This window comes from Opisthocomus hoazin, chromosome 2, assembly GCF_030867145.1.
Source record: "Opisthocomus hoazin isolate bOpiHoa1 chromosome 2, bOpiHoa1.hap1, whole genome shotgun sequence".
Taxonomy (NCBI): Eukaryota; Metazoa; Chordata; class Aves; order Opisthocomiformes; family Opisthocomidae; genus Opisthocomus; species Opisthocomus hoazin.
The window spans coordinates 11,340,887-11,366,227 of NC_134415.1; the positions used below are offsets into that span (position 1 = coordinate 11,340,887).

Genomic DNA, 25,341 nt, shown 5'->3' on the forward strand with positions numbered 1-25,341 from the left:
GCAGCACCCAGGTAACTGAGGCGGCCTGCACCTTTACGGCTACTGAAAGCTGGGGCAGTCTGATGCTTCTACTGGAAGTTTTATTTGTATTTTCTAACTGCAGATGTGCTAGCTAGACTATCTACCTAGAATAGGCATCTAGAAATACTGTTTTTTCCTTTTGGCATTTAGTTCTTGACAAGATAAATTCTGTTCTAAAGATTACCTGCAGTAAATAGATGGAAACGGATACGAGAATGTAGAGCATTAGGTGCTGCTTAAATAAAAAATAATTTTGAACACAGAAATAGAATATTGATGAATAACAAGGAACATACTAGAAGTAACTCAAAATTGAAGTGGCTTTAGCAGTGTCAGCCATGTATGGGCTCTTTGACTTACCAACACGTTTTAGGCTGCTTTTTACCTAGGAAACTTGTAATAGCTGTGTACGTTACAACAAAAATCCATATTTCTAGATATGCTAAAATAGCACTTTGTGTGTACAGCACAAACACCACTTGTTTTTTGCAATTACTGTCAATTTTAAAAAGCCAAAATGATTTAGTGGATTATCAATTTAAGAAGTCAAAATAATTTAGCAGATTATTTAAGACAGTTATCTGAAAAAAAAGAAAAACAAAAAGAAATTGATCCAAGGTGAACTGTTCTAAGATGACTGATTTCCAGTGTGCCTCAATTTCACGAAAATAAACTACATCAAACTGAAAGCAGCAGTTATCATGCACTCTGTTCTCTAACGCAAATGCAATGTATATGGCATCTCTCACTTTCCTGTACTGCATGGCTAATGTGGTCACATAATGGTTGTTCTGGTCTTCACAATTCTGAATTTTTAGCCTGAATTTAATGAAAAATCCTCATTATTTTTTCTTGTACTTTGTACTTGATTAAAGAAAAAGCAGATGCTGATGCAGGTAAACAGCAAGGGTACATGGATCCTGACTAGAACACATTTTTGTGCTGTCCCATTTATCAGCCAATATAAAGAAGCCATATGACCGCGGTTCGCTGTCAGTTTTGCTGTGAAAGGCCAGCTGCAGTGTTTTACACGGGCTGTCCACTGCACCGACTGCCTTTTGGCAGCATCCTATTTTTCTGTCTTCATTTCTGTGCTTGTTACTACTAGGAATAAATTCAGTTCATTATATTACATTTCCCGTGTTATTTAATGAAATGTAAATTTTTGATTACTATCAGAAAACACTTCTCAATTGTGAAATTTTCTGATTCTTTTGGGGGGTGGGACGTATCTTAGATTTCAAAGCAATGTGGATTATACTTACAACTTTCAAGCTACAGCTTGGAACTTCAGTGCAAATAGCTTTCAGAGACGAAACAAAGTTAAAGGTAAGGGGATCCGTATCTCTTGAGAAACTTATGAGAAGTCGTACTTTAATACTTCGTAAAACCAGCGCCTCTCTTATCTTCCCATCTAAATACGGCCAGTATCTGTGGAGAAAGAATACAGCATATTCAGAGAACTTCAACACATTTTGGGGTTTTATGCAGCGAAGTCTAGACATCATAGAGAAAAGCAAACACAGGTGAATTTTATTTTCCTTTCTTTGAAGGAATGCCCTTCCCATTTAAAGGGGTTTCCCCTAAACAGATCTGCCAGCGTCATTTTGTCTGTCACTGCCCTGCGCCAAAACTCACTGTGGGGACAGCGAGGTGGTGGATGGTGGAGTGCATCTTCCCTCTGTGTAGGGCCCTGCGTCCTTCGTAGCAGAGGAAGGTGGGTTGTTTAAGGAGGGTGCTACCTCTTTTCCTGATGAGGATCGCAGAAATTCTGCCAGGAATGGGATGGCAGCTTCCACAGTGCTACTCTCACAACCACTAGTTAGCTGTGTGTTCCTGACCTTCAGTGGGAGCAGGTCAGGACAGGGAGAATTAGACAAAGAAAATGCGTGTTTTCTTTATTCCAGCAGCATCAAAGCATTCTGACTGATGAAGTCTGAGCTCTGCAGCGCCAGAAGGTAACCTGCAGCGAGATCTGGGAGCTGACAAGGTAGGGAAGCTATGGCAGTGCCTCAAACACAAAGCCATGCTGTAGGAAAAATGCTGAACCATTCCCACAGGTGGCTTCCCTGGATCTCCCTCATCCAACGGATCTCCGAATTTTTCAGGCACCAGAACAAAGTGAGGAGGAGCCGGGAGGCAGCATCAACGGCAACACTGTAACGGTTCTATGTACCAAGTTCTGTTCCAACATAAAGCAGAAACCTGAGGCACGAAGGCTGTGAAACTGAGGGTCCCACAGCACCACCCATGATTCTTCTGCTGCGACAGAGGTTGTACGCCACAAGCTTATCGGAAAAGCCCTCTTGTAGATTTGAAACAGCTTAGGCTTGATATCAGTCAAATGATAGTCTTTTTTTTTTAAATTTGAACAAAACCTCTTTAATTAGGCAAAACTGGAAAAAAGTACATAACGACGTGTTTAATTTGGCTTAACTACGTTCAGATAAAGTGCATGGATGGAATGGCCAGCTTTACTGGATGCTCGATTCATTGCGAGCGTTACTGAGAGCAGGAGGGACCACTGGATACCGGCCTGCTGAGCTGGATGGCTTTATTACACTGGGGCTCCAGTTTTGGTCATGAGTGCTTTTAATGGTCCACACAAACTGTGTTGAAAAATTACTTGGTTTTGTTTGGTTTTAGCAACTCTCAGTTAACCAAAATGTGATCTAATTTAAATGTGATCTGTGCTACATTTGGAATTTTCATGTATATGTATATTTCAACAAACTAATGACATCTGCCATGTGGTATGCGAGAACTGACAACAGGTTATTTCTCTCTTCACACAAACACACACACAAACTCTCTCTCTCGAGTATCTGTATGATACTCAGAAAATGCCAGTAGCTGTGGTACAGAAATAGTGAATAAAATGGAGTAGGAAATAGGATTCGTGTATAAGCAGGTTCTTGTATTCCTGGGTCTCAGTCACTTGCAGATGGCCAGACTAGACAATTTCTGATCTCCTTCAACAGGCAGATCCAAAGCTGAGGACCCAGAACTGGAAATGTCTTCTTAGGTCCCCATTCTGCTCCCATTTAAGTCAATGGCAGAACTTCACTGATTTCAATAAGAGCAGAATCAGGCCCCAAGAAATTGGTCCACAGCAGTAACTACTCTCCTGTGGGTTCATTTTCTCTCTCCAACAGACCTTACTGGCATTATGGTAACGTGCTAGTCCTGGACATGGACACTCACCGTTTAGCATTGGTGTCAATGACGATCGGCAAGTAGTCCATGACAGCTATGTATACAAACTGTTTCGCGTCATCGATAACACTGTATATAGCTTCAATATCCAGGACTCTGTCCTTTGGGCAGAAGAGTTTAGGTGAATTCTGTGAAGGGAAAATTCAAATACGGCATTTAAAATATGTGATTTATTTTCTCTCCCCCTCATGCCTGAGATGGCAAACAGTACCCTTTATTTTAGTAGAGAATAGTAACTGATACCTTCAGCTGTCCTGCTAGAATATTCAAAGGTACAAAGGAGAGGTATTTGCTTAATTTCCCCTTGCAAGCCTCACCATTTAAATGCAACTGTGGGTAACGTGCAGAAGACACAAACTCCAAAACATCCACCGCCATCAGAGAAGCTCTAGTTGAAGTTACATTTCAGAGGATTTTGTTCCGAAGAGTCCAAGGAGTGGTTACTATCAGACGGAGTAATACCTGTGCTCTTTCCACACGAGCCTGACCCATCACTTGCTACCAGGAATGAAGTCTGTTGTGTCAGTCCTGGTTAAAGTTCCACACAAAGTCACCACTTGCTCAGTCACTGTCTCAGGGAGATGCTGCAGTTTGGCAAGAAGATGATCTGTAAACAAACCTAGCTTCAGGCATAGATTAGCTCTTTACCTGCGCTGGTAAGTGGTAAGCCCAGATGTCAGGTTTTTTGCCGTGTGCCTAGGGCTGTCGACTGTGTCCGTCAGGAAGGCCAAGCCAGCAGGAATCGCCTGTCTGTGGCAGGGAGGCCCAGGACTTTCTGCCCTTCAGCCCGAGCAGGGAGAGAGAAGCGGAGCCGCCTGCCGAGCTGCTCGCAGGCAACAGCACAGTTCCTGGGAGCAGGGGTTGTTAAAGGCAGTTTACAGCGCTGGAGCAGGCGCCGCTTGTCCTTTTCTGAACTGCTGGCCTGGCCAGACCGCTCCCTTCCTGCTGCTCTGTCACCTTCTCACCTTTGTTATCTACTGGGGTCACATCCGATGTCAAGGTTAGTGTGTTTTCCTTAGGGACAGATCCTGGGGTTTTGATTAGTCTTTTTCTTTCAATCCAATGCCTGTCACACTGGTTTCTTAATCATTGAATGGTGTTCTTAAGGATTTACTACAAGTTCAGAAAATACTAGAAAATTAACAGCAAGATTAAGGCCACAATTCCAGATCCATTCCTGAGCACTAAGAAAAACAACCAGAACCTCTTCGGTTTACTCAGCCAGTCTGGAAGACGATTTTGTTGCTAAGCAACATTATAGCCACGATTCCCGAGCATAACAAAAAAATTCAATGACTGCGTGTTACACTTGTTGTTTTACACTGCACAAACACTGGAAGTGAAATACGTTGTCTAAGAATGAGTTTTGACTCGAGAAAAACTGTAAAGTGATTTTGTTAAACATAACTTCTGTTGTCTGAGACTTTGAAGAGGCTGCTGCACCGAGACTATTCTTACGCTCTTACTGTTTTCTTGAATAGAAGTTGTAAGTTACAGAACAGCTAAAGAACAGAATTCTTACGCGTTGTCTTTTTCAGATGCATTCGACATAAAGACCAGAAAGTGAAAGGTATTTAGAAGATAATTAGAAGAAAACCTGTTAAAAGTTCTCACTGTAACACTGGTGTTTGGGCATGCCGCTCGTTACCCGGTGCCACGGCTGACCCCCTCTGTGCTCAGAAAGAAATATTTCAGTACTTCCCTCCGCACTGGTTGCACAGTGCTTGCTGTTCTGATCAAATCCTCGCTTGAGACATCTCTTCACCTGCCAGAAACAGGCCCGTGTTCTCCCTGGGCACCGGTCCTTGCCGTGGCCCTGCTCGGGGGGCTGCTGCCGAGAGCAAGGCGATGCGGGGCGAGGGGGGGAGCCTCCAACGCCCTGCCTGGCTCGCCGGGACTTTCTTCTTGCCACTAGCTCAGGAACAGACAGCGATGTTAAGACTTGGTTCCACCAAACCAGTCCACGACTGCCTTTCAGAGGGGCATGCTGGCAAACACTGAGAATTTGCTGGTAGGTAAGAAATTTATTGAAAAGCCTGTTTTCAGGAAGAAGGAACAAGCCCAACTAGCTGTCGCTACAAATTCAGGTAGCTCTTGGAGTTGGACTGCGCTGATCTGAGCTTCTGGAGGACCAGTGACTCCTTGCTTTTGTCTTCTGAAGTGGAATTTCAAGAGAAGAGGCCTTTGTTGCCCACACAAAAGGAAAATACAAATCACAGGGAGGAAGTCAGCGTTCTGCAAACTGCAGAAGAGCAGTTTTTGTAGAGCCTCGCTCCACTTGGTCTTGGTCTAGGATCTCGCGTTCCTCAAAGTCGGTCTTGCCCAGCTTTCCTTACTGTGCCCCTCCAGGACTGGCTTTCAGCAGCGTTTCTCCATTTCTTACAGACTGCTTAGAAGGGAGGAGGAATTCATTTCACAGCTCCTTAGCTAACTGACCAACAGTCAGTCTCTAATTTAAGCTAGTCCTTAAGGCTCTCCAGAACCAGTGGAAGCACATGTATTTTCAGAAGGCTGTTAATTCTGGCTGTCTTAGGCAATTCCAGATTTTCACTCCAAAATCTCCGCCGATCGTGGGAGTGTGAAAAAATCCCAGACACCTGAATGTTGCTTGGCTCCCAGCAGGTGAAGGTAAACCCTGCCCTGTGCAACCACTCGTCTGCACCAACGTCCTGCGCTGGTGGCCGTACAACTTACTCATCTGCTACACGCCTTGTGTTGATTTAGACATAACTGGCTATAAAGCAACGGGGTTCTGCCCCTTGTTTTATACAGAATGGTAAACAGCTCTTAGCAACTTCATTATACGCCTGATTTTTAAGTGGTTGTTTTTACTTAGGTGATTACTTCCAAAATGAAAGATGCTCCACATCTTTCAGCATCTCTATTGCTCCGTGTACTTTTTTCCAGTTTTGCTACATCACTGCTGAGATGGAGGACTGCTCCATCTCTTCCCATTAAAAATACACACACAGACAGGGCTTCCATGAGGATAGCTGCTTGTATTTTAGAAGTCTTAAAATGTCATTTAAAAATAAAACTAAAGTAGATAATGTTCTACAGAAGTATGAATGCTTTCAGTGGAACAGGGTGAAGAGGATTACTCCTTATAAATTACATTGATAAAAAGGCAAGCTCTGATATCAAGCTTATTCTGTATCATTTTAGATGTCTGACTAACAGTTCATTTACTGTCAAGTCATTCACCTTATATCTACCAGTGTAAATCATTAATCGAATTTGAAGACCCTCCCTATCATTTTTTAAATGCAAGAGGAAAAGCAGTAACATTACAAAGAAAGGGAAAAAGAATAATGCTCAGATGCAGTTCTGCAGCATCTTCAGTCCTGGCAAATTGCGTGTAAGAACAATGTCACAGAAATCAGAATGAAAAAAAAAAATATTGCAAGTTGTCTCTTCTGCACCATAGACAAAGGCAAATAACTTTTTTAAAACCTTCCAATTACAGACTTCCCCACAAAAGAATACCTATTGGAATAACCATTTTCCCAGAGAACAGAATGATTTGGTTTCCCAGCATTATGAGACTATCAGTCAAGCTCTATCTCGTGTAGGTGACAGCTGTGGTGGTCTTATCTCTGTAGTTGAGTTTCCAGTCACTCGCATGAGTCTCAATTTTAGTAGCTGCTTTTGGTTAAGGACATAGCGGTAATGTGCATCTTCTTCAGTTAGGGCCAATTTAGAAAACACTTAAGCGTAGGCTTAATTTACACCCTATAGATTCCTATTCATGGAAATTACCATCCATGGTAATTTCCCCCTGACAGCATCTGTCAGGGAGAACACAGCACTGTAAGGGACTTTTTGCAGGGAACTGTGAACATCTCCGTATCAGTGAAAAGACACTTGAGATTCTTTTCACAGTTGCTGCTAACATCTGTCTAACCTGGTCTCGCTACTCCGTAGTTATAAAGGACAATACCAGGAGAGTAAGCAGATGTTAAATTCCCAGGTCTTCCAAAAATCTGGTGCATTAAAAAAGTTCCTTCCCTTCCCTCCCTCTTTGCAACTTATTTCAGAACTTACCGACACGAAAGCTTCTGATTTTGTCTCGTTCAGCTGCAGTGTCAGTTTATTTTGAGTATCGTACACTCCATATAGTCTCTTAGACCAACTTGGAGGTATTTTATTCTTGTATCTTAATGAGCTATACAGGGCAAATATCCTTTGTAAATCCAGGACCAAGCAGCTACAGTTGTATACGATGACGCCAAGTTCCTTCATCTGTGAAATGAAAAGTTCGTCTCGTTAGTGGCATTCTGGCCGATGGCTCTGTGGAAGTACGCAGCAAGACCGTAAGAGTGCCTGAGGGTATCTTCCAGAAGTGTGCCTTCAGCTCAGTGGTAGCACTGTCAACCACAAGAACACTCCTAACAATGCTCTTTTAAAGGCAAGCACGTAAGCTGAATCTTCAGAGTTAAGAGGAGGCAAAAGCTGTACCGGGGTTGGTACGCTCAGTGCCTGTCAGAGCCGCATGCCCTGACAGAATACAACTCACCTGACGGACGCACACGACGTAGGAGTGACACCCATTTGTCACAGGCACTGTTTTTGTTACAGGTGCTGCCCACGGTTTGCTACTCTTGGCTGGAGTGGTTTTTATTTATTTATTATTTTTATACTATTTTGTTTACAGGAGAAGCATCCTTTCTGCTGGGTGCTGTAGGAGCACACACTGCTACCAGTGACAGTTTCTTACTTCAGAAGCAATTTGTTTTTTATGAGTTCTGGAAAAGGTGAAAGAAATGGACTTAGGTTATTTCTCTGCTGGAGAAGGAATATGATACTCCAGCTTCAATTAAAAGGATGAAAAGCCAGGTGTTTAATACAATTGGTAGCTAAATTGTGCTATTAAATCCAGCATGATCCAGTATATAGTATACCCAATTAGGACACAGAAAAGTTGGGTACTTAATTCCCCCATTGCTATGGTATGGTATCTCTCCTAGGGTACTCCAAATTTCTGGGTGTCAGTTTCTTCACATGTTACAATGGAGATCATGATAGTCTCCTCTCATGAGCAGTACTCTGTGAGCATCAACATTCTTACATGTAAGGTATGAGGAGAAACAGCCCAAGTAAATATAGACATCATAGCACAACTGAATGCTTTAACCTATGGACACAGTCTCACTTCTCCATTTAAGTAAAGGCATGTCTCCTGCTCATCATAAATCTTGGTCTGGCAGAGATTTCATTAATTGCACATCCCTAGTACTGAAGTTGTTGACAGAATTAATTTATAAACCTATTGCCTGGTTTCTGTAATCAAAGCGTAACCGCACGCACACTCTCTCCCTTCCTTTGCTTTACAGTTGCTCAGGAAAGCACTGCTGCGGGCAGAGGTGCTGCTGACCTCTCAATACCTGCATTTCACACTAGTTCACCCATCCCCAAAAACAAAGCGAGAAGGAAACCTGCATGTGTATGTTGGAAAACAATACACAGGATAAGTATTTAAAGGATCCATGTTCGTTTTCTGCAAGCAAACTCCCTCGGTAGCATGTCTCTGAAGTCTGTCTGGCACGATGAAGAAAATAAGGGGAGTACGAACTCTCCAGCATACTCATCCTTGGGCGCCAAAAAATCCCCACTGGTTTTACTCCCTTAGATGAGATCTCCACAGTCACATGGAGTAGTTTCTGGTAGGAGTGTGTCTTCCTGTAAAGCCTGCGGGAACCCTGAATCCCCACTGACGTTATATCAGAGCTTGTTCCTGCGCAATTCTCCATGACTGCAGATGAGAACTGGGCAGAGGAAGGGAAGCAAAGAATTGAACTGAACCTTCAGCTTGCTTTCTATGGTGGGTGAGAAGAAACAGCAAATCCCAATATTCCAATGAGAAAGAAACTCGATGGGTGACACTTTGTTCAGGTCCCCAAGCTGGAAATGCCACATACATAAGAACACACAACACTGAGCAATCACAATCCCAAATATTTACTGAATAGTTGCAACCACAGGAACATTACCTAATATTCTTACTGCCTAAATCAGAGTATTTCTGCAAGCTTCTTTAATTCAGAAAAAATATGGAATTCCTTCATTAGCCTGCACAACCTGAAATTTGTAGATAGTTGGAAAATACAGAGTACTTGCTGCACTGCAGCCTTTCACTTATGGATAAGCCAGTAAATTCATTTTGATGATAAATTATTCCAATCTATGCCCAACATCCTAGTCAAACGGTCTATTTGGAATAACATCTTTGCTTTTTCCCCTGGGTGCTGGCATCTTTTTCCCCTGGGAGCGGTCCCTGCTCACTGCAGGGGGGCTGGGCTAGATGACCTCTAAAGGTCCCTTCCAACCCAAAGCATCCTATGATTCTGTGATCTCGGAGGACGCTCCTGTATTCAGTTCCAGGCTGTCCTTGTACTCTCTGCGCTGTTTGTCTCCAAACATTTTAAACTGTACATTATCACTGTTTTCACTGTGGGCTGCCAATACTGTTCTCTTAATTGCCAGGCATGCCATTGCGAAGGACGTACTAATAGTATTCCGTTACATGTATCTGCATAATGTGGTTTAATAGGCTTTTCATGGCTGTTAGTTGATTCTGACATAATTATGTGGTTACAGTTTTCCTTTCATTTATCAGTCCCGTTATTACTATTCCACTTCATCCTTTCCATTAAAAGTAAAGATAAAATAGTGTCCGCACGGCACACCGGAGGCGGCCAGGACGGCATCTGCGTGAGCAGCCCTCCTCGGAGCAGGAGCGCTTGCAGTGCGTCCTCTCGCCATGAATTACAGGACTGCCCTTCTGCCCGAGTGCTTCCTCGCGTACAGAGATGGGGAGGAGGCCAGTGGACACTAATGGGGTTTTTTTACGTGCAATTTTTGCAGCTCGCCACCCAGCCTGCCTGGCGACGAAGCGTTAGCTGTGCCTCGCCGCCAGCCTCTCCCTACCAACAGCCGCGCGTGGGGACCAGCCCGTTCTGCAGAGGAACTTCCAAGGCGATGCCTGGCTGTGGCCCTGCCACTCACCCTCTCGCAGCCGCTACAGACCGGAACGAAGTCGTTTCAAGAGATGTATTTACGGGGTAGTAATGAACCCCGGCTCCCCATGGCGTTGCGTCTTGCAGATGGCTTCCCAGGAGGCAAGTGCTGGTCACAGCTTTTCCCGTTTCTGAAGCCATGACAAGAGCTCTCTCCCATGTGGACTCTGTGATACACGGTACAGGACCTGGCTCCTCCTCTGCCTCTCGGGGAAAACACAGTTTTTCCTCTTTACCCAGCTGCCTGTTTTCATTACGCTTCTATGAACTGAAGTTCAGATCTGCCTGAACCTGGAAACTAGATTCAGAGTTACTGGAAGAGGGCAGACGGCGACTCCGGTGCTGACTGTGCAGACCTCGTTTCCCAGGGAAGCCAGGTTAGATGTCAGCCCGTCACCTCACGCCCATCCTGGCTTACACATGATGCATCACCCTGAAACGGAAACGGTTCAAACAGCGCACACGTGTACGCAGCAAAACCCCAGCCGTGTCTCTTCTAGAACAGCCCTAATAGTTTTGGAGACCAAAAAAACACTCTGTTTCAGAAGCGTTTTCTATGCTAGGCCTATTTGTGGTCCCATACTCTGAGGTGAGAAGAGACTGCTCTTTTCCAGTTAATCACAAAGCCTGTCATCCTGGAGGCACTGCAGAGAGTGGGCAGCAAGGGTGTGCTAGTGACAGATTTAGTATGAAGTGGTATGTCATCTAGATAAGGGAAAAGACCTTCTTTTCGGTTTCAGCTGCTGTTATTGCAGACTTTTTTTTTTTTTAACAGTCTCAAGAGAAGCAGAAAAACATATTTATACCGAAAGAATCAAAATCTGCATGTTGCTCCCTGGCTTGCGTTGACTGAAACCTGTAGCTAAGCATCATCTGAGGTATCTGTTAAAGTAAAATCCTTCAGGGCAAGAGATCTTCAGGCAAGGGAAGTATTTCTTCACCTCGAGTTTTACAAGCAGCTCACACAGTAATGAAAATATCACTGAGAATTTAAAGTGAAGAAGATCTCAAGAAATCAAAACCTCAACAAAATTAAGGAAGACAAATCTGAAATGAAAATAGAGAGTCACAAATTTGATTACCTCAAAATAGAACTGAAATATTTGGATGTTAAAAATTGCAGAGTTGCTCGCGAGTGACATTTTCAGGGCTTGTGCCAGGGGCTGGGGATAGGAATGGTTTTCAGGATAGAGAACCTTGTGTCCTCTCATGAGCAGGTTTATTTCCCTCTTTGTTAGGAGTCACCATGAGTGCTCTTCTCAAAGAATGAAAAACGTGAGAGCTGGTTTTCCTTGTTCCCCATGACATTTACATTTGTGCAGAGCAACTATTAAAGGCTACCAAATCACCGTTTGTCTTTCTTGCCAATACAGCTTTCTTAAAGCACCAGAGAAGGGAATGGCTACACAAGACTCAAGAAATGGTGGCTTATAGCCACCGTACAATGATGCTTTAACTACGCAAATCATTTAAAGTACAAAAAATAACAAATATGGGCTAGCTAGAAAAACACTGATGTTTATGGCAAGAGGAGGAATTCCCTACTAGACTGGACAAAGAGCAGGATTTCACAAGCAGGAATTTCTGCTTATTCTTCTCCCTTGTATATTTGTAGGCGTCGTATACAAAATGAGAAAAACACAGGAAAAGAACCTGAACAACGTGGGTTGTGGACCCGTAACACTGTAAGTTTTGTAAACTGAGAAACAGCATTAGCAGGACTTTTCAAATACATTTGGATCATGGGTTGGACAGGGCGTACGGCGTGTCCTTATCCTGCACTGTGGAGGCCAGACAGCGCGTTTCATATTTACCTTGAGCCACACTCTAAGAACAACCCCACTGCGTAAGCAAGGTACTATTTGACCTACGTAAGAGCGGCACAATCTGGTTCACAGCTTGCAATATCTGAATTGTTGCAAATGTAGCAGGAGGCTTTAGAAAACTCCTTGTTAACTTCTTTTAAAGAAAAAGTTTTTAGTAATTGCTTACACTTGAGCCTGATCCTGAAAACGGCAGGCAGCTCTCCTTGGGCATTAACCGCCATTTGCCCAAAAGCTCCAGCCGCCGGCAGGTGCCGGGCATCCATTGCCTGTGCTACAGAAACTCTGGATTCTCTACAGGTAGTCTGTCGCATGCTAAATTTACTAAGTAGACTTTTTATATAAAGGATTGTGTGTGCATCTCCCATTTGCCTGTGTTTGAAAATGTATTTAATTATCCTTTCAATCCTGTGATTTTAATGATTAATTTCCAAATGAGCGACTGAACAAAACCACAATCACAACAGGGGTGAGTAATGGAGTAACAAAAAGCATGCTATACTGATAAATCAATTACTACGGCCTAAAAGGATCTGGGATTTTCAGTAGCTTCTAAAGAAAAGTAATATACAATGTATTCATTAGCACCTTACAGCAGACCACAGCTATTTACAGTGGTAAACTCATCTTTTCACAAAATGTGCTCTAATGATTTGGTTAGCCTGAATTCCAAACAGACGGCTCCTTTTCACTTGGTTATCAGTCTTAACCGACCCCTACTGCAAACCTGCCTTGTGTTTTCATCTGATATCACCTAATGCTCAGTGAATCTTTTCCAGTCATACACAGCATCATCTTAAGGCTGCCTTCTGTGCAGCTCTTCTTGACCTCTCACCAAGACCTGCTGAGCAGACAGGCGTGCCAGTCCCGTGCCAGGTACAGGTACCAGCCAAGCGGTGGCCTGTGGTGGTGGAGCAGGAGGGGAGGGCGTGCTGAGGGGAGTGACAATCACTGACGGCGAGAGAGAGACATAGAGACTGGAGAAAGGTAAAAGTGCTGCTTCACATAGTATTGTTCAATGTGACTGTTGCAGCAGACTTTGCTATAATGGGATTACAGGAGTAGCGCTCATCACAGATTCACTAAGTGTTACAGACCCCATTCAGTTGTCATTTTGATGTAAACCAAAAACACAACCCAATGCTGAAAAGGTTGAGAAGGCAGCAGCACTGCCTGGCTCTTCTCTCACAAAACCTACTTGGGTATAAAAGTCCCCCGAAACTGCCAAAGCGTGTACCTCAGCTCACACTTCACCAGAAATTGCAACGTACCCTTGTGCATCCTGAGCCAAAATCCTCTCTGCGGGCTTGGCTACCAATACAGTGCAGAGGCTTCACAGCTTTGCTGTGTTAAAATCAAAAGTAATTGAGTGAAACCCAAATCCAACATGGTCCTGCTTCTGCTCCGAGTTCCACTTTTTCCTTCCCTGTTGCTAAGATCATGGGATCTACGCTGCTGTTGGGAAATACTAAATAGAAAAGATTAATACAAATGATAAAGCACTGTATTCTCAGAAAGTCAGCAAAACTCTGTCAGCCTAAACTATCTGAGAATGAATAAACGCAAAATTTAAATTAACAGCATCTTTGGATGTCAGAAATAAAAAAAAAGGGGGGGCAGCACAATAAGTGTTCTTACTTGAATTCCCTGTTATTTTGAAAATGGCAAACTGCTTTTGAAGAGTAATTGAATTCAAACAGATTAAATATTGAGATTAACTGTTTCATTATAACTGTTGTTCCTTCTATAGACACTTTTATTGAATAAATGGTAGTTTGAAATTCCTAGATTCAACTCTTCACCATTCTCCGGTGAGTCACTTTGTGTCTTGCACACGGATCTCTTGTGCCTGGCCTACGTCCCACGGTTGTGTGGGTTTTACATTGCTGTCACCTAAGGCCGAAGGTTAATTTTCTATCGTCTTGGTTTTAAGTGATTTGAAAGTAGTTGGCAGGCAGCATTTCTACTCAACTAGGAAAAAAGTCCCTTCCATTTGACAGAAGAATGCAGTTTCAACCTGAGCTGGGAACTCGGTCCCATCACTGAAAATGGAAAACTGTCAATCATGCCACCGTGCTGGAAATAAATCTGAGCATGTGACCAAGAAGAGGTGACACATTCGATAGAGAGCACACCCAGCACTGGCATAGAATGTTGGGACAAAGCTCTGACACGCCCTCACTAAAAGAAAGGAAGGGACATAAAAGTGGACCTACTGTACCCCACTGGAACTGATAAAGTACATTTGAATTGGCAGTGACTGACATCCACTGGTCTTCAGTTCTCACCTTTAGAAAGGACATTTCATAGATTTGGGTCTGTGGTTCCTGCAGAATAGAAGTCCCATGGAAGCTACAACTTCATACGTGATTTTTACTTTTATTACCTAATGGCAAAAACCTGCCACAATAAAGCAGAGGAGATACTGTAGGAGCTGATAAATTGTGTGTCCCATTTCTTTTTCTGGTGGTCCATAGGTCAAAACCACAAAACTGCACAGTGATGCTCTACTGCTTTCCACTTCACCTTACATTCAGCAGATAGTCCCACCATTATTTTGCATAGCATCTCGACCGTAAGAAAACCATGCTGGAAAAAAAAACAGGTTCAGCATTTCTGCGGAAAGGTGCTGCCACTGAGATGAAAAGCAAGCTAGACACTCAGGCAGAAGGGGGCTTGCTTTAAAATGGCGTGGTTTAAAAAGAACTTTGTGAGGAAGAGGTAGCAATGTATATTCAAAGCAGAAAAAAAGAAATCCCCTGTGTCCTTGTCACATTAGAAAAAACACCCAGCACAGTTTTTCCTTTTCAGCCATCTGCTCTATTGATACAGAAAACTCAGCAAAAATAAATCTGTTTGTACAAACAACACAAATAAAATGTGTTTAAACCATGACCACTCTGTGAGATGGTGTTCACGCAGAACAGAATACCGCACTGAAAGAGCAAGTTTGGGCTTTCTTACTGCTGTTGGTGATGCTTACTAACAAACCAAGCCAGACACATTGCTACTTGTCAGAGCAAGCCAGAAGGCAGAACTGAATCAGTTAAAAATTCCTTGCCATATAGCCTGTCAGCATAATTAATATCACTTGGCATAATCACAGGCTAATTTATAATTTTCAAATGACTTTTCAGTTTACAGTTTCATTACCCCCTCAAAGCAAGCAGAAGTGTCTCTTTAGGGGAAAAGCAAACTTGCAACTGGAAGAAACCATTTTTCCAGGATCATGTTTGATTTATTTCTTGTTTTACTGCAGGAAAACTAATTAATGTGAATTCTAATTTGATTCTGTTTCTCTTTTGAAACACAGTTTTTGTTCCTCGCATCAAAGGAAAGTGCAGGCTGGGAAGAAGAGGACCACATTGTGCTGGCCTCCATTTCACTGCTGGCAGCCTGCATCACATTTCAGTACCGGTGTCACTCCTGTGACATTAAACAATTCACTACCTCAGTGAAATCACAGATAAAAATGAAAAGGTGAAGTGAAAGATCCTGCTAGCTTCTGGAAAGGCCTGGACTCTCCTTTACCATGCACACACATGCATACATCCCACTGCCTGTTTCCATCTTCCCTGCGTTGGCGCGTGTCCTGTCAGCCCTTATCTTGCTTCCTCCTCACGCAGCTGGAAATCACAGCACGAGCTCTGCGCATCTGTTCTCACCCTACGTCGTGCTGCAAGGGGCAGCCTCTGTGCGTCTTCTGCTGTACAACGCTGAGAGGAGAGTGCAAAGGACTGACCTCAGGATAAGGGCAATATTTAAGTCTAAACATTTCTCTCGAAGTGCACCATTTCCTTGGGGCTTTAGGATTCGTGGGCTTCAGGGAAATGCAACAGCATGTAGTTGACTAATTGGATGCATTATTTATAACATTACTGACATGCACAGTGGGTTGTCCTTTCGCAAACTGAATAGGGATTGGTGGCAGACATGCTGTGGACACAAACTGGGACAATGACACCGCATACGAATTATTGCTGTAACTGTTGAGCCTTGCCAGACTACCAGATCAGAATTAGAAACCTCTTCTCTTGATGTAAGCAGAGGGCCAAAGGCTGTAATTAATTTTTGACTGAGCCGTGATTAAATTCAGTGTACAGGACCTCGAGGTAAGCTAGGAATACAGGCAATTTAGACAGGTAAGGTAATTTAGCAAAACAGTACACAGTCAGCCCCAGGACAATGGCTAGCCTATACGAAAAGCTGTTTCAGAAATCCATACTTGCTTTTTGTCCTATTCTTCTGAGTAGCCACCTTAGATATTTGCGAGGTTTATGGCTGCTTCAACATGGAAGCAACGCCTCCTATAAAGATGTGTTCCTGGTATATGCTCCTAGGAAGAAAACTTGGAATTAAATTAGTACCTCATATTCATGCCTCCTGAACCCAGCAGTAAAATTGGGAACACACTGATTCACATTTCCTTAACTCCCTCTTTCTGCTAAAGCACTATGTTGCATGTACATGTACATGTTGTCATTTGGGTCATTTGAAAAACCTCTTTGTAGCTGGTGAAGTAGTGGATTCAACTGAGGTGTCAGCTCCATGAACAAATAGTAAAAATGCATGCTATGGCTATATCATCAGGAGAAAAAGGAATATTAATCTGTTTACTGGATAAGGTCATGACCTGAGTGTTTTCTCCTGTCTCAAATCATGGCAGATGCTGCCCCTATAGGTGTAAAAATTGTTTATTTATAAATAATATGTAGCACTCCTTGTACAAGAAACAGAAGTATTGTGTGCCACAGATGTCAGAGATTTAATACGCTAATAAAAGACAGGATAGCTCTTACGTAAGTTAACACTGAACAGAACAAAGAGAAAAAAAACACATAAAACAAGTGTGTGACAACCTTAAGGCTTGATGCTATTTCCATCTGCAATACTGGGTAATAATCACTTTATAGAAGAAGGAAAGAAATATGTTATTCCAATTCCAATTACTCCTGAAAACATGTTATTCCAATTCAGCATTAACACTAATTTCCAGTCTTAAAATTAGAAGATCAAATTTATTACTCACTATTTCTGTTTAAACTGAGTTCTTTGTTACAGCACATGCAGAGTTGAATGTAATAAAATGTAAGTCACAAAGATAATAAAAGATGTTTTCAATACATTATATTAATAAGCAGAACATGCGTCATGAAACTGTATGTTCATGGTGTATATATACCTCTAATATGTATGTTCTGTACCTATGCAGCAGATCTACTTAAAAAATGATGTGCTACCCAATCACAGAAATCCACTACACCATTACATGTGAAAGAAATGCCTAATAAGTCACTATATTGATTACAAACATCTGACTGACCACTGGAGGAATTCTCACGACTTCTGCAATTTTCTGAAGACCCACCTCACATTTCTGTTCGCATGCGCTGCCTGCCCAATACACCTCCCTCAAACAAGGATTAACAGTTTGCCACCGAGCAGTTCCATGCAAACATCAGCGATTTCAGTGTTTTGGTGACTACCGTTTACTTAGCAAAGTTAAGAAAGGTGACTGCATGATGACTTCCAAACTACGCCTTCTGATGACAACATCAAAATCTGAAAAGGTTTAGTGATGCCATTAATCCTGCACATTCATATGGAAGGAATGCTTTGTCAGAATCTTGTTTTGTTCTGCTTGATGACTTATGGATATAGAATGATGAGATTTTATACCGAACTGCAGAACCATTATTCTTTTCATAGAATGACTGAAACGAATGTCCTTCCCTGCCCTGACTCGCAGAGATTTATGGCACAGCATTTCAGCCTGATTTACTGTGTGTCTTTTTCACAGGACAATACTAAGTCCGATTTTCCGTGAAAGGAGTCAACTGTTAGAGTGGGAGGTGACTGGGCTGCTGCGTTTGGGAGCCTTCTGGAGTTGAGGCAGTTCTGAATGAAGATATTTATCTAGAAGGGAAATATCATCTGTACAATATCAAAGTACGTGTGCGTGGGTGGAACCACATATTGGGAATACACTTTCATGATTATTTTAATGTTGTTATTTTAATTGTTTAGTTGAACAAGACTGACCTGATGGGGTATGGTAATAACGAAATCCCTCTGAGAGGAATCTGCCTCCATTCATCAACATCACTGACCAAGATTAGTTGCCAGCAAGTTCTTGTGGGAGATGGCAGAATACATTGTGGTGCATTAGCTCACCCTCAGAGATTCAGCTGGGGTTTAATGAAAAAGTTCTTTTTCAGCACAACGTAAATCACATTTTTGGGAAAGTGGTGGATTTACTGCCTTTCTCACATCCATGTAAGTCTACTGATTATTTAAGACTCCACCACCAGCTCTTGACCCAGATGCTGGAACCCCTGGATCAGACTGCACAGCCTGTATTGTTACCTAGGACAAACCAAACTATTAACAGTTGGACTTGATGATCTTAAGGGTCTTTTCCAACCTAAATGATTCTATGATTGTAAAAGGCCACACTGGTTTTAAGAGGTCTGACTCTCCAGGCATGCTTACCCCTTAGCTGCTGAAAGCCAGCGGCAGGCTCTGGCACAGAAGAGCAGCACAAATGCCTTTGCCCTGTCCGTGCAGTCGGCTTGGACTTGAGACCAGCAGCGGGCAGGACAGGTTGGTGCAAAAAGATCAAGTTCTGCTGCCCCTTGTCTGCAAGCCAGCTCTGGTGAAGAAGCCATAAAACCATTCTAGTGCAGCACCTGCATTAATACGCATTGCTGTCTCAGCGCATCTTACTATTTCAGGGTTTCATAATGAACACAACACAAATGAAACCACAGGACTTATCAGTGCAATTAGCTGGAGGATCTATACATTCAAATCGAGCCCTTCTGCTTTACTGATCACTGCAGACAGGCCTTACGGAGGTGTGCCTGGAAATCATTCCCATCACTGTGACCAATGCCTTTTTTAAAACTTATTTGTTTTAAAGGCAAGACAACTGCCCAGTGCACCATTTGTGCTGCAGTTTCTGGGAGATTCTGCCAAACGGTTTTTGCAAATTTCAGTGGCTTAACTCTTCCTCACCAAAAAAGGAGGAAACAAAAAGCAAAGCTGCTGTTTTAGAGAAAGGTTAGAGTTGTCAAACTGCTCTACATTTGGTCAAGGGTGGAGATCCTGGCCAAAAGCTCTTAGTGAAAATAATACATGTATTTTCAGCTTGTCTTTTGAAGGACAAGCTGTAATAGCATCACAGCAGAGTTTTGACAATCCAACTCGCTTTCTACACTGCAAGAAATAAAAACCAGAAAAAAGGTAATTAATTGTCAATACAGTTCTGTAATATCTACTCAGACCTGTTTTTCTTCACCTCTTGACTCATTTACCTGTGCTTGAAGATCTGAGTTGCACTTTTATGTTTATCTTTATAACATTAGCTAGCTGTGGAAATAATCCCATTGAAATCAATCAGGTTAGCAGCATGAGTGTTTTTAAGGATTAGATCATATGGCTAACACTATATCACAACTTTTTAGAAGCAGATATTCTCTGTCATATATGAGAGATCTTATTTAACACAGAAAACTGAATTTTGACAGAATACACTGCTATTATGTTGCGTGTACTTTCAGCCTAACGTATACCCATCTGAGCTTGATTGAACCTTGCTGGATGACGGAGTTGAAAGAGCCTTGTTTCATGTTATAGGACGCTTGAGACCATGCTCAATTTACTAACAGCAGCACGATACTGAACACCGCTGGGACAGCAAGAAAATTAAGCACATTATTAGAAGACGATGGCAAGGATTGGCAAGGGTCTAAAGTGCACATTAGGGACTAGCTGTAGTTCACATTAGAACAACGTTGTATCAAATGGAAACTCTCAGTATAACTTTTGCTTGAGTGAAAAGATGCAATTCCACCAACTGCCAGGCAACAGTATCTTATCTCAAAAGGACCAGATGTGCCATTACATAACTTCAAGCGACTCATTTAGATAAAAGTTAAAAAAAATGACTGACTGATTATAGCATGCTTTTTGCTCTACACAGTTCTGTAAAGATAGGCTGCAACTGTCATTGACAGAAATTGCAAATGTGCAGATCCTGTCTCAGTGATCAGCTTGGAGAGGTGGCTCCGCGATAGCAAGATTTTGGGGAAACTGGGAAGAAATGAGACCATCATGATGTAGTCTGAGGTATATGGAAGTCTGGTATTTATCACATACTGTTTTTATGGGAGGACGATTTTGATCACACAAATGAATAGAAAATACAGTCTGCAAGGATATACTTTGAGGAAATGACCATTCCCCTTTCCCGGAGAGATACATAAAAAGAAGCATGGGTTGCACATGCTGCCGGCAGTGTTCCAGAGCTTCCTGAGTTCTGGGAAAGTTTTGATCTGGATCCATATCCCCAGAAATGGAGACCAAGAGAAGAAGGAATGATCCCAGGATGAGTTTTGCCACTCTCAAAGTGCCTTCGAGCTGTGACTCCTCCACCCAAGTCTCCTCAATATAACTGAGATGAGACTTTTGAGTAAAGAACCACATGGATTGCTTCCAATTGATTTTACACCCCCACCCTCAGCAATCAAAGGGTTTCTCCTCCAATAGTCCCACAAACCCAAACTGTCCCAAACTGCTCTTGATACCTGAGATACCATATTCATCACCCAACTTTTGTCATCTCAGAATAGAAAGAAAAAGAGGTTAGGTTTTATTAGTCTATTTGTCAAGGAAGACAAGAGGAGGTGGTTTTTGGTTGGTTGTTTTTTTTCTTTTGAATAACTACAGGGTTCTCAATTTAAGAAAATTCAGAATCCAATACTTTCACTGTAAGTATGCACTAGATTATTCATATTTATCATAAAAAGCATAACTTTGCTTATCTACTGTATCTACAGATGCTTAATAAGCCTTTTTTGAATAATTAATATAATACTCATAGCTCTCAACATATCACGTATCTAATTTGTTGATTCAACTGAATTATTAACAGAATAAATGAATTGGGCAACTTAATTCTTATTCTTCAAATGTAATTGATAATTTGTAAATGCTATAACTTTAATCTACTATAGGAATCAATCCTAAAGAGGCAAGTACATTTTACATAATAATAATCATAATGAAAGAGTAGTGCACAGAGAGTTTCTCATTCACGCACTGTCACACATCTCACCTTCTACAGTATTTTGGCCCTCTTGTGTATTTATTTAACATCTTAGGCGCATCAAGTAAAAACCTAACTCCTCAGATAAAACAGATCACTGTTTCCAACCCAATAAACAGTGCTGGGACAGTTTATCTAATTTTCTAATTACCTTAAATTATGGAGATACAATCAGCAACTTATAGCAACAAGAGAGTAAGAGGAGGATGGAGAGGAAGCTGCCTGAAAAGGAAACACTGTTGTTTCGTAGTCCTATCAGATACCCAGCTGTCACACGGGACGCTTTAGAAAGTGCTCCAAGGCACTGCTGAGCGTCAGCAAGAACAAATCATTGATCCTTTGCAACAGAGATGACTAGATAAACTTCTGCTATTCAAAACACTGCCTGAACTCATTTCATGAAAGCAGCAAGGTCAAAAAATTCCGCTCATATGACCAAGCCTGATTTACCAAGAAGTAATATATCTTTATAAATAAATACATAGGTGAAGATATCAGGTATTAGTTTTCCAGTCCTCCTCCTGATGGATTTTTAAGATTAAGAGAAGTCAAATGCCTTCCTAAAGTCTATTTTTTATTAGTGAAAGAAATCACACAAGGAATCCAACAGAGACATAAAACAAGTGGGAATACGAGAGCAAGCTCACATGGTTGGTTTCTTGTCCTTAAAAAAATGTGTTTTACAGCCTGGTTGTGTTTTTGTCCTTAAAAAATTACATCTTACAGCCATTCTGCTTAAACTGGTCTGAATTTAACACAATCAGAAGAATCAACAACCTAGAAAATATATGGACTTAAGAGGCATCTTCAAAGGAAAAATCCTCTGCTAGTAGTTTTTACACAGCTAACTAAGAGAGAAAATCATAGCTCTGTGTAGGAACTTTTCCTCGACATCAGCTGAGCCTAAATTTAAGTAAGACTTTCTGAGATAATGCTTTTAAGATGTCACAGGCAAGACAGGGTAAATGACTTCCCCCAGCAGATCTGGATATTGGGGTTTGCTTAAGAACCAATGAGATGAGAGCTTTTGCAACACCCTGATTATCTTTCATACTTTCCATCCATACCTTCCATCCCTGCAGTGAGATGGCTGGTGGCCCGGGATGCTCAAGCAGAAAGCTGGGTCCGTCGTTGCTGCGTGGCTGCTCGCTGTTACCTGTCTCGGACATCACCAGCCAGTATCCCTGGCACACGCCATGGCTTCCATCTCCTCACAGCTCCCTGATCTCCAGGATCTCTCCCACCTTCAGGACCTTTCCTCCAGCAAGGAGCTTCACCTTCTTCTTTTCAAGGCCCCCTTCTTTTTTCCAAAACCACTTCTTGCTAGCACTCTGTATTTTCTGGCACATCAAGACTCACTTTTCCCCCAACCTAAACAGTTTCCATGCATAAGCACAATGTGGGAGAAGTCTCCTAACTGGTGGTTCTGTCTCACGTCTCTTCAGTAACTGGAAGACTCTGGACGTCCCACTTTCTTTTAGTCCAGGAGTTTAAAATCAGACTCTACTTATTACAGCGAACACGCAGTAGGCTTCTGCTTGAGAGCTCAAATGTTCAAATTTGGACCCTAACCCCCACACATACACCCAACCACCTGCTACCTATTAGTATTCATGATTTAAGCTATCTTTTTGCTTACAAGAGTATTTAGTATTAGCCTGATTCCACTTCCAGTGAAGACAATCGGATTAATTTTACTTGTTTCAATAATTTTCAGTAATAGAATTTTCCAAGGACTGATTATTTGTTGCACATAAACGTATTTCTCTGAAGGGGTTCAACTAATCCACTACAGTTGTTTGCCCACTGGATTCAATTATTCATGTGTGAACAAAACTTTTCCAAAAATATTGTTAGCATAAAGAGCTCCAGAAGTGTTTCTTGAGCTGATTAAAGGTTCTGTCTGTACTACAAACCTCACGCTCCTTAACAGAATTATGAGCTAAATGCATTTTCAAGCTTTGCTGGAACTAGTGGAGGGAGACATGGAACAAAAGGAATATACGACACTTTTTGTTAGCTCTTGCTCGGCATTAACATTATGGATTGTAACAATTTTTATATAACCAATTTCTTTTACTTAAGTACATTAATAAGCTACCTGGTCAAGGAACTAGAAACTAGAATACAGCACCACAGCCATCTTGATTGTTATTAGTTCAAACCACCGGAAAAAATTGATCAGTATATCTACCTAATTTTAGCATGTTTGAGTGAAACCTTTTCCAGCCAAACATTTTAACATACGTGGATGTATTTTGCTGAATAAAAACAGACTTCAGCACATTGTTACCTTAAATACATAGTTAAGGATGTTGCACAAATATGGCCCAAAGATATTGCTTGGCTTGTTCAATGATTACAGGACTAAACTCTTAGTAGGTGAGAGCCTGGGAGCTTTGGGAAAATACTTTATCAATTGCATCCATTACCAAATGCATGCCAGTGAAGTGGAAGATGGAAGTTGTACAGCTGATTGCATAGATCTCCTATGTGAAAGAAAAAGTTCAAAATGCGATTTAAAATTTTATCTTCATCATTTTCCTCTTCTAGTACCCCCCCAAATCATGTTTTGAAGGCAGAACAGCACCACAAAGAACAAGAGACCACCTCTCCAAAAGTGTTTCATCAAGTTGGTAAACCTGAAAGACTTGCTTATACAGTTTTTCCACCACTTTATCAGTTTACAAAAATGTACCAGAAAGAAACTAGAATGGTAGAAAGATCATTTCACTGATAAAGTTTTACACAGCTTACTATATCTAAGAAAGTGGTACGCGTCTAAGAAAGCAGTAAAACCCCTGGCTGTTCATAACCCGGAATTTTCAACGGGTTATGTAACTGGGCAATATTTGCCATACATGGATAACAACAGAAAAAGATGCATCCCTGACACAAAAACTACACCTGTTCAAAGAAAAGGTCAAAATATTTCTCTGTGAATGAAAAAAAAAAAGAAATCTAATCTTTGTGAAAGCATTTTTTTCAGGGAGTCTAAACAATATTTTTTTATTTGCTTGTGGGGTTTTATTTCAGACTGAAGCAGATAGCTGGCATAGATGATTTCAGTCAAAATTATTACAGTTTTGGAAAACTTGCAACCCACCTGAAATAGAGTTTTATGTCAAAAGTAATGATTAAACTTAGTAATAGACTGTGCTGTCAGCCTTGCCCGTAATTTCAAAGTTGAGACTCTGGCAAGTATTAAAACTTTGACAGCAAAGGCACAAGGATATACGCAACTGTAAAGTTTATTCCCTAAGTAATATATGCAGCATACAAAAATCTCTCCCTGATGCAGAAAATTTACTTCTAAAGGAAATACTAGTATTGCTTCTTGTCAGTTCTGGCAAGTCAAGGCAGTGGCAACAAAACTCAGTAAACCTCATATGAGATTGATTTCTGGAGTCCAGCTTACAAATGTAGAGAAGAATTCTCCACAAAGATGGTAAAAGTAAAGCTGACACCTTTGCACATGTAAGTCCTGATGCTGTTTTCTAAGGAGCTGTTAAAAGTTAAATTACTATTTCAGCTTTAGACTCAGGCTCCCAAGAGAAGAACAATGATCATAAAATCATAGAATGGTCTGGGTTGGAAAGGACCTTAAAGACCATCTCGTTCCAAGCCCCCTGCCATGTACAGGGACACCTTCCACTAGACCAGGTTGCTCAAAGCCCCGTCCAGCCTGGCCTTGAACACTGCCAGGGATGGGACATCCACAGCTTCTCTGGGCAACCTGTGCCAGGGCCTCACCACCCTCATGGTGAAGAATTTCTTCCTTACATCTAATCTAAACCTACCCTTTTTCACCCTGAAGCCATCACCCGTTGTCCTATCACTACAGGCCCTTGTAAACAGTCCCTCTGCAGCTTTCTTGTAGGCCCCTTTCAGGTACTGGAAGGCTGCTCTAAGGTCTCCCTGATGCCAACGGACTTTTTTTTTTACCCCCTCTCCCCCACAAAGGGACGAAATAGCAATAAAACCCAGTTATAGCTACCACAGTGACCTTGCATAAATACTCTTTAGTATGCTGAGCTGCTGTATGTCAAACGCACTGTACTGCTATGTCACGGAAGTGTTCCTACACCTCTGGGCCCCTATCGAGCAAGAGGCAGGGAGGCTCTGGGGCTGCGGCCCCGGGTGAGATGCTGTAGAG

General features: G+C 41.9%; 1 protein-coding gene and 1 long non-coding RNA gene across 5 annotated transcripts in view; one reads left to right on the top strand and one right to left on the bottom strand.

Annotated features, from left to right (window-relative positions):
- PLD5 (phospholipase D family member 5) overlaps nucleotides 1-25,341 on the bottom strand; it is a 154,872-nt gene that overhangs the window by 13,476 nt on the left and 116,055 nt on the right. For 3 of the 4 annotated variants that reach the window (XM_075412598.1, XM_009942155.2, XM_075412614.1), the window contains 3 exons: nucleotides 7,282-7,479; nucleotides 3,226-3,365; nucleotides 1,287-1,452 (listed from right to left, as the gene is read on the bottom strand). In XM_075412598.1, coding sequence (XP_075268713.1) covers nucleotides 1,287-1,452; nucleotides 3,226-3,365; nucleotides 7,282-7,479 — 504 coding nt within the window. The remainder of the gene's footprint in view (nucleotides 1-1,286; nucleotides 1,453-3,225; nucleotides 3,366-7,281; nucleotides 7,480-25,341) is intronic. The other variant, XM_075412609.1, reaches the window with a different exon arrangement.
- On the top strand, nucleotides 1,923-17,210 carry LOC142360430 (uncharacterized). The gene is made up of 3 exons (XR_012763032.1): nucleotides 1,923-2,011; nucleotides 2,130-2,294; nucleotides 10,102-17,210. It is a non-coding gene; the product is annotated as an uncharacterized LOC142360430 (long non-coding RNA).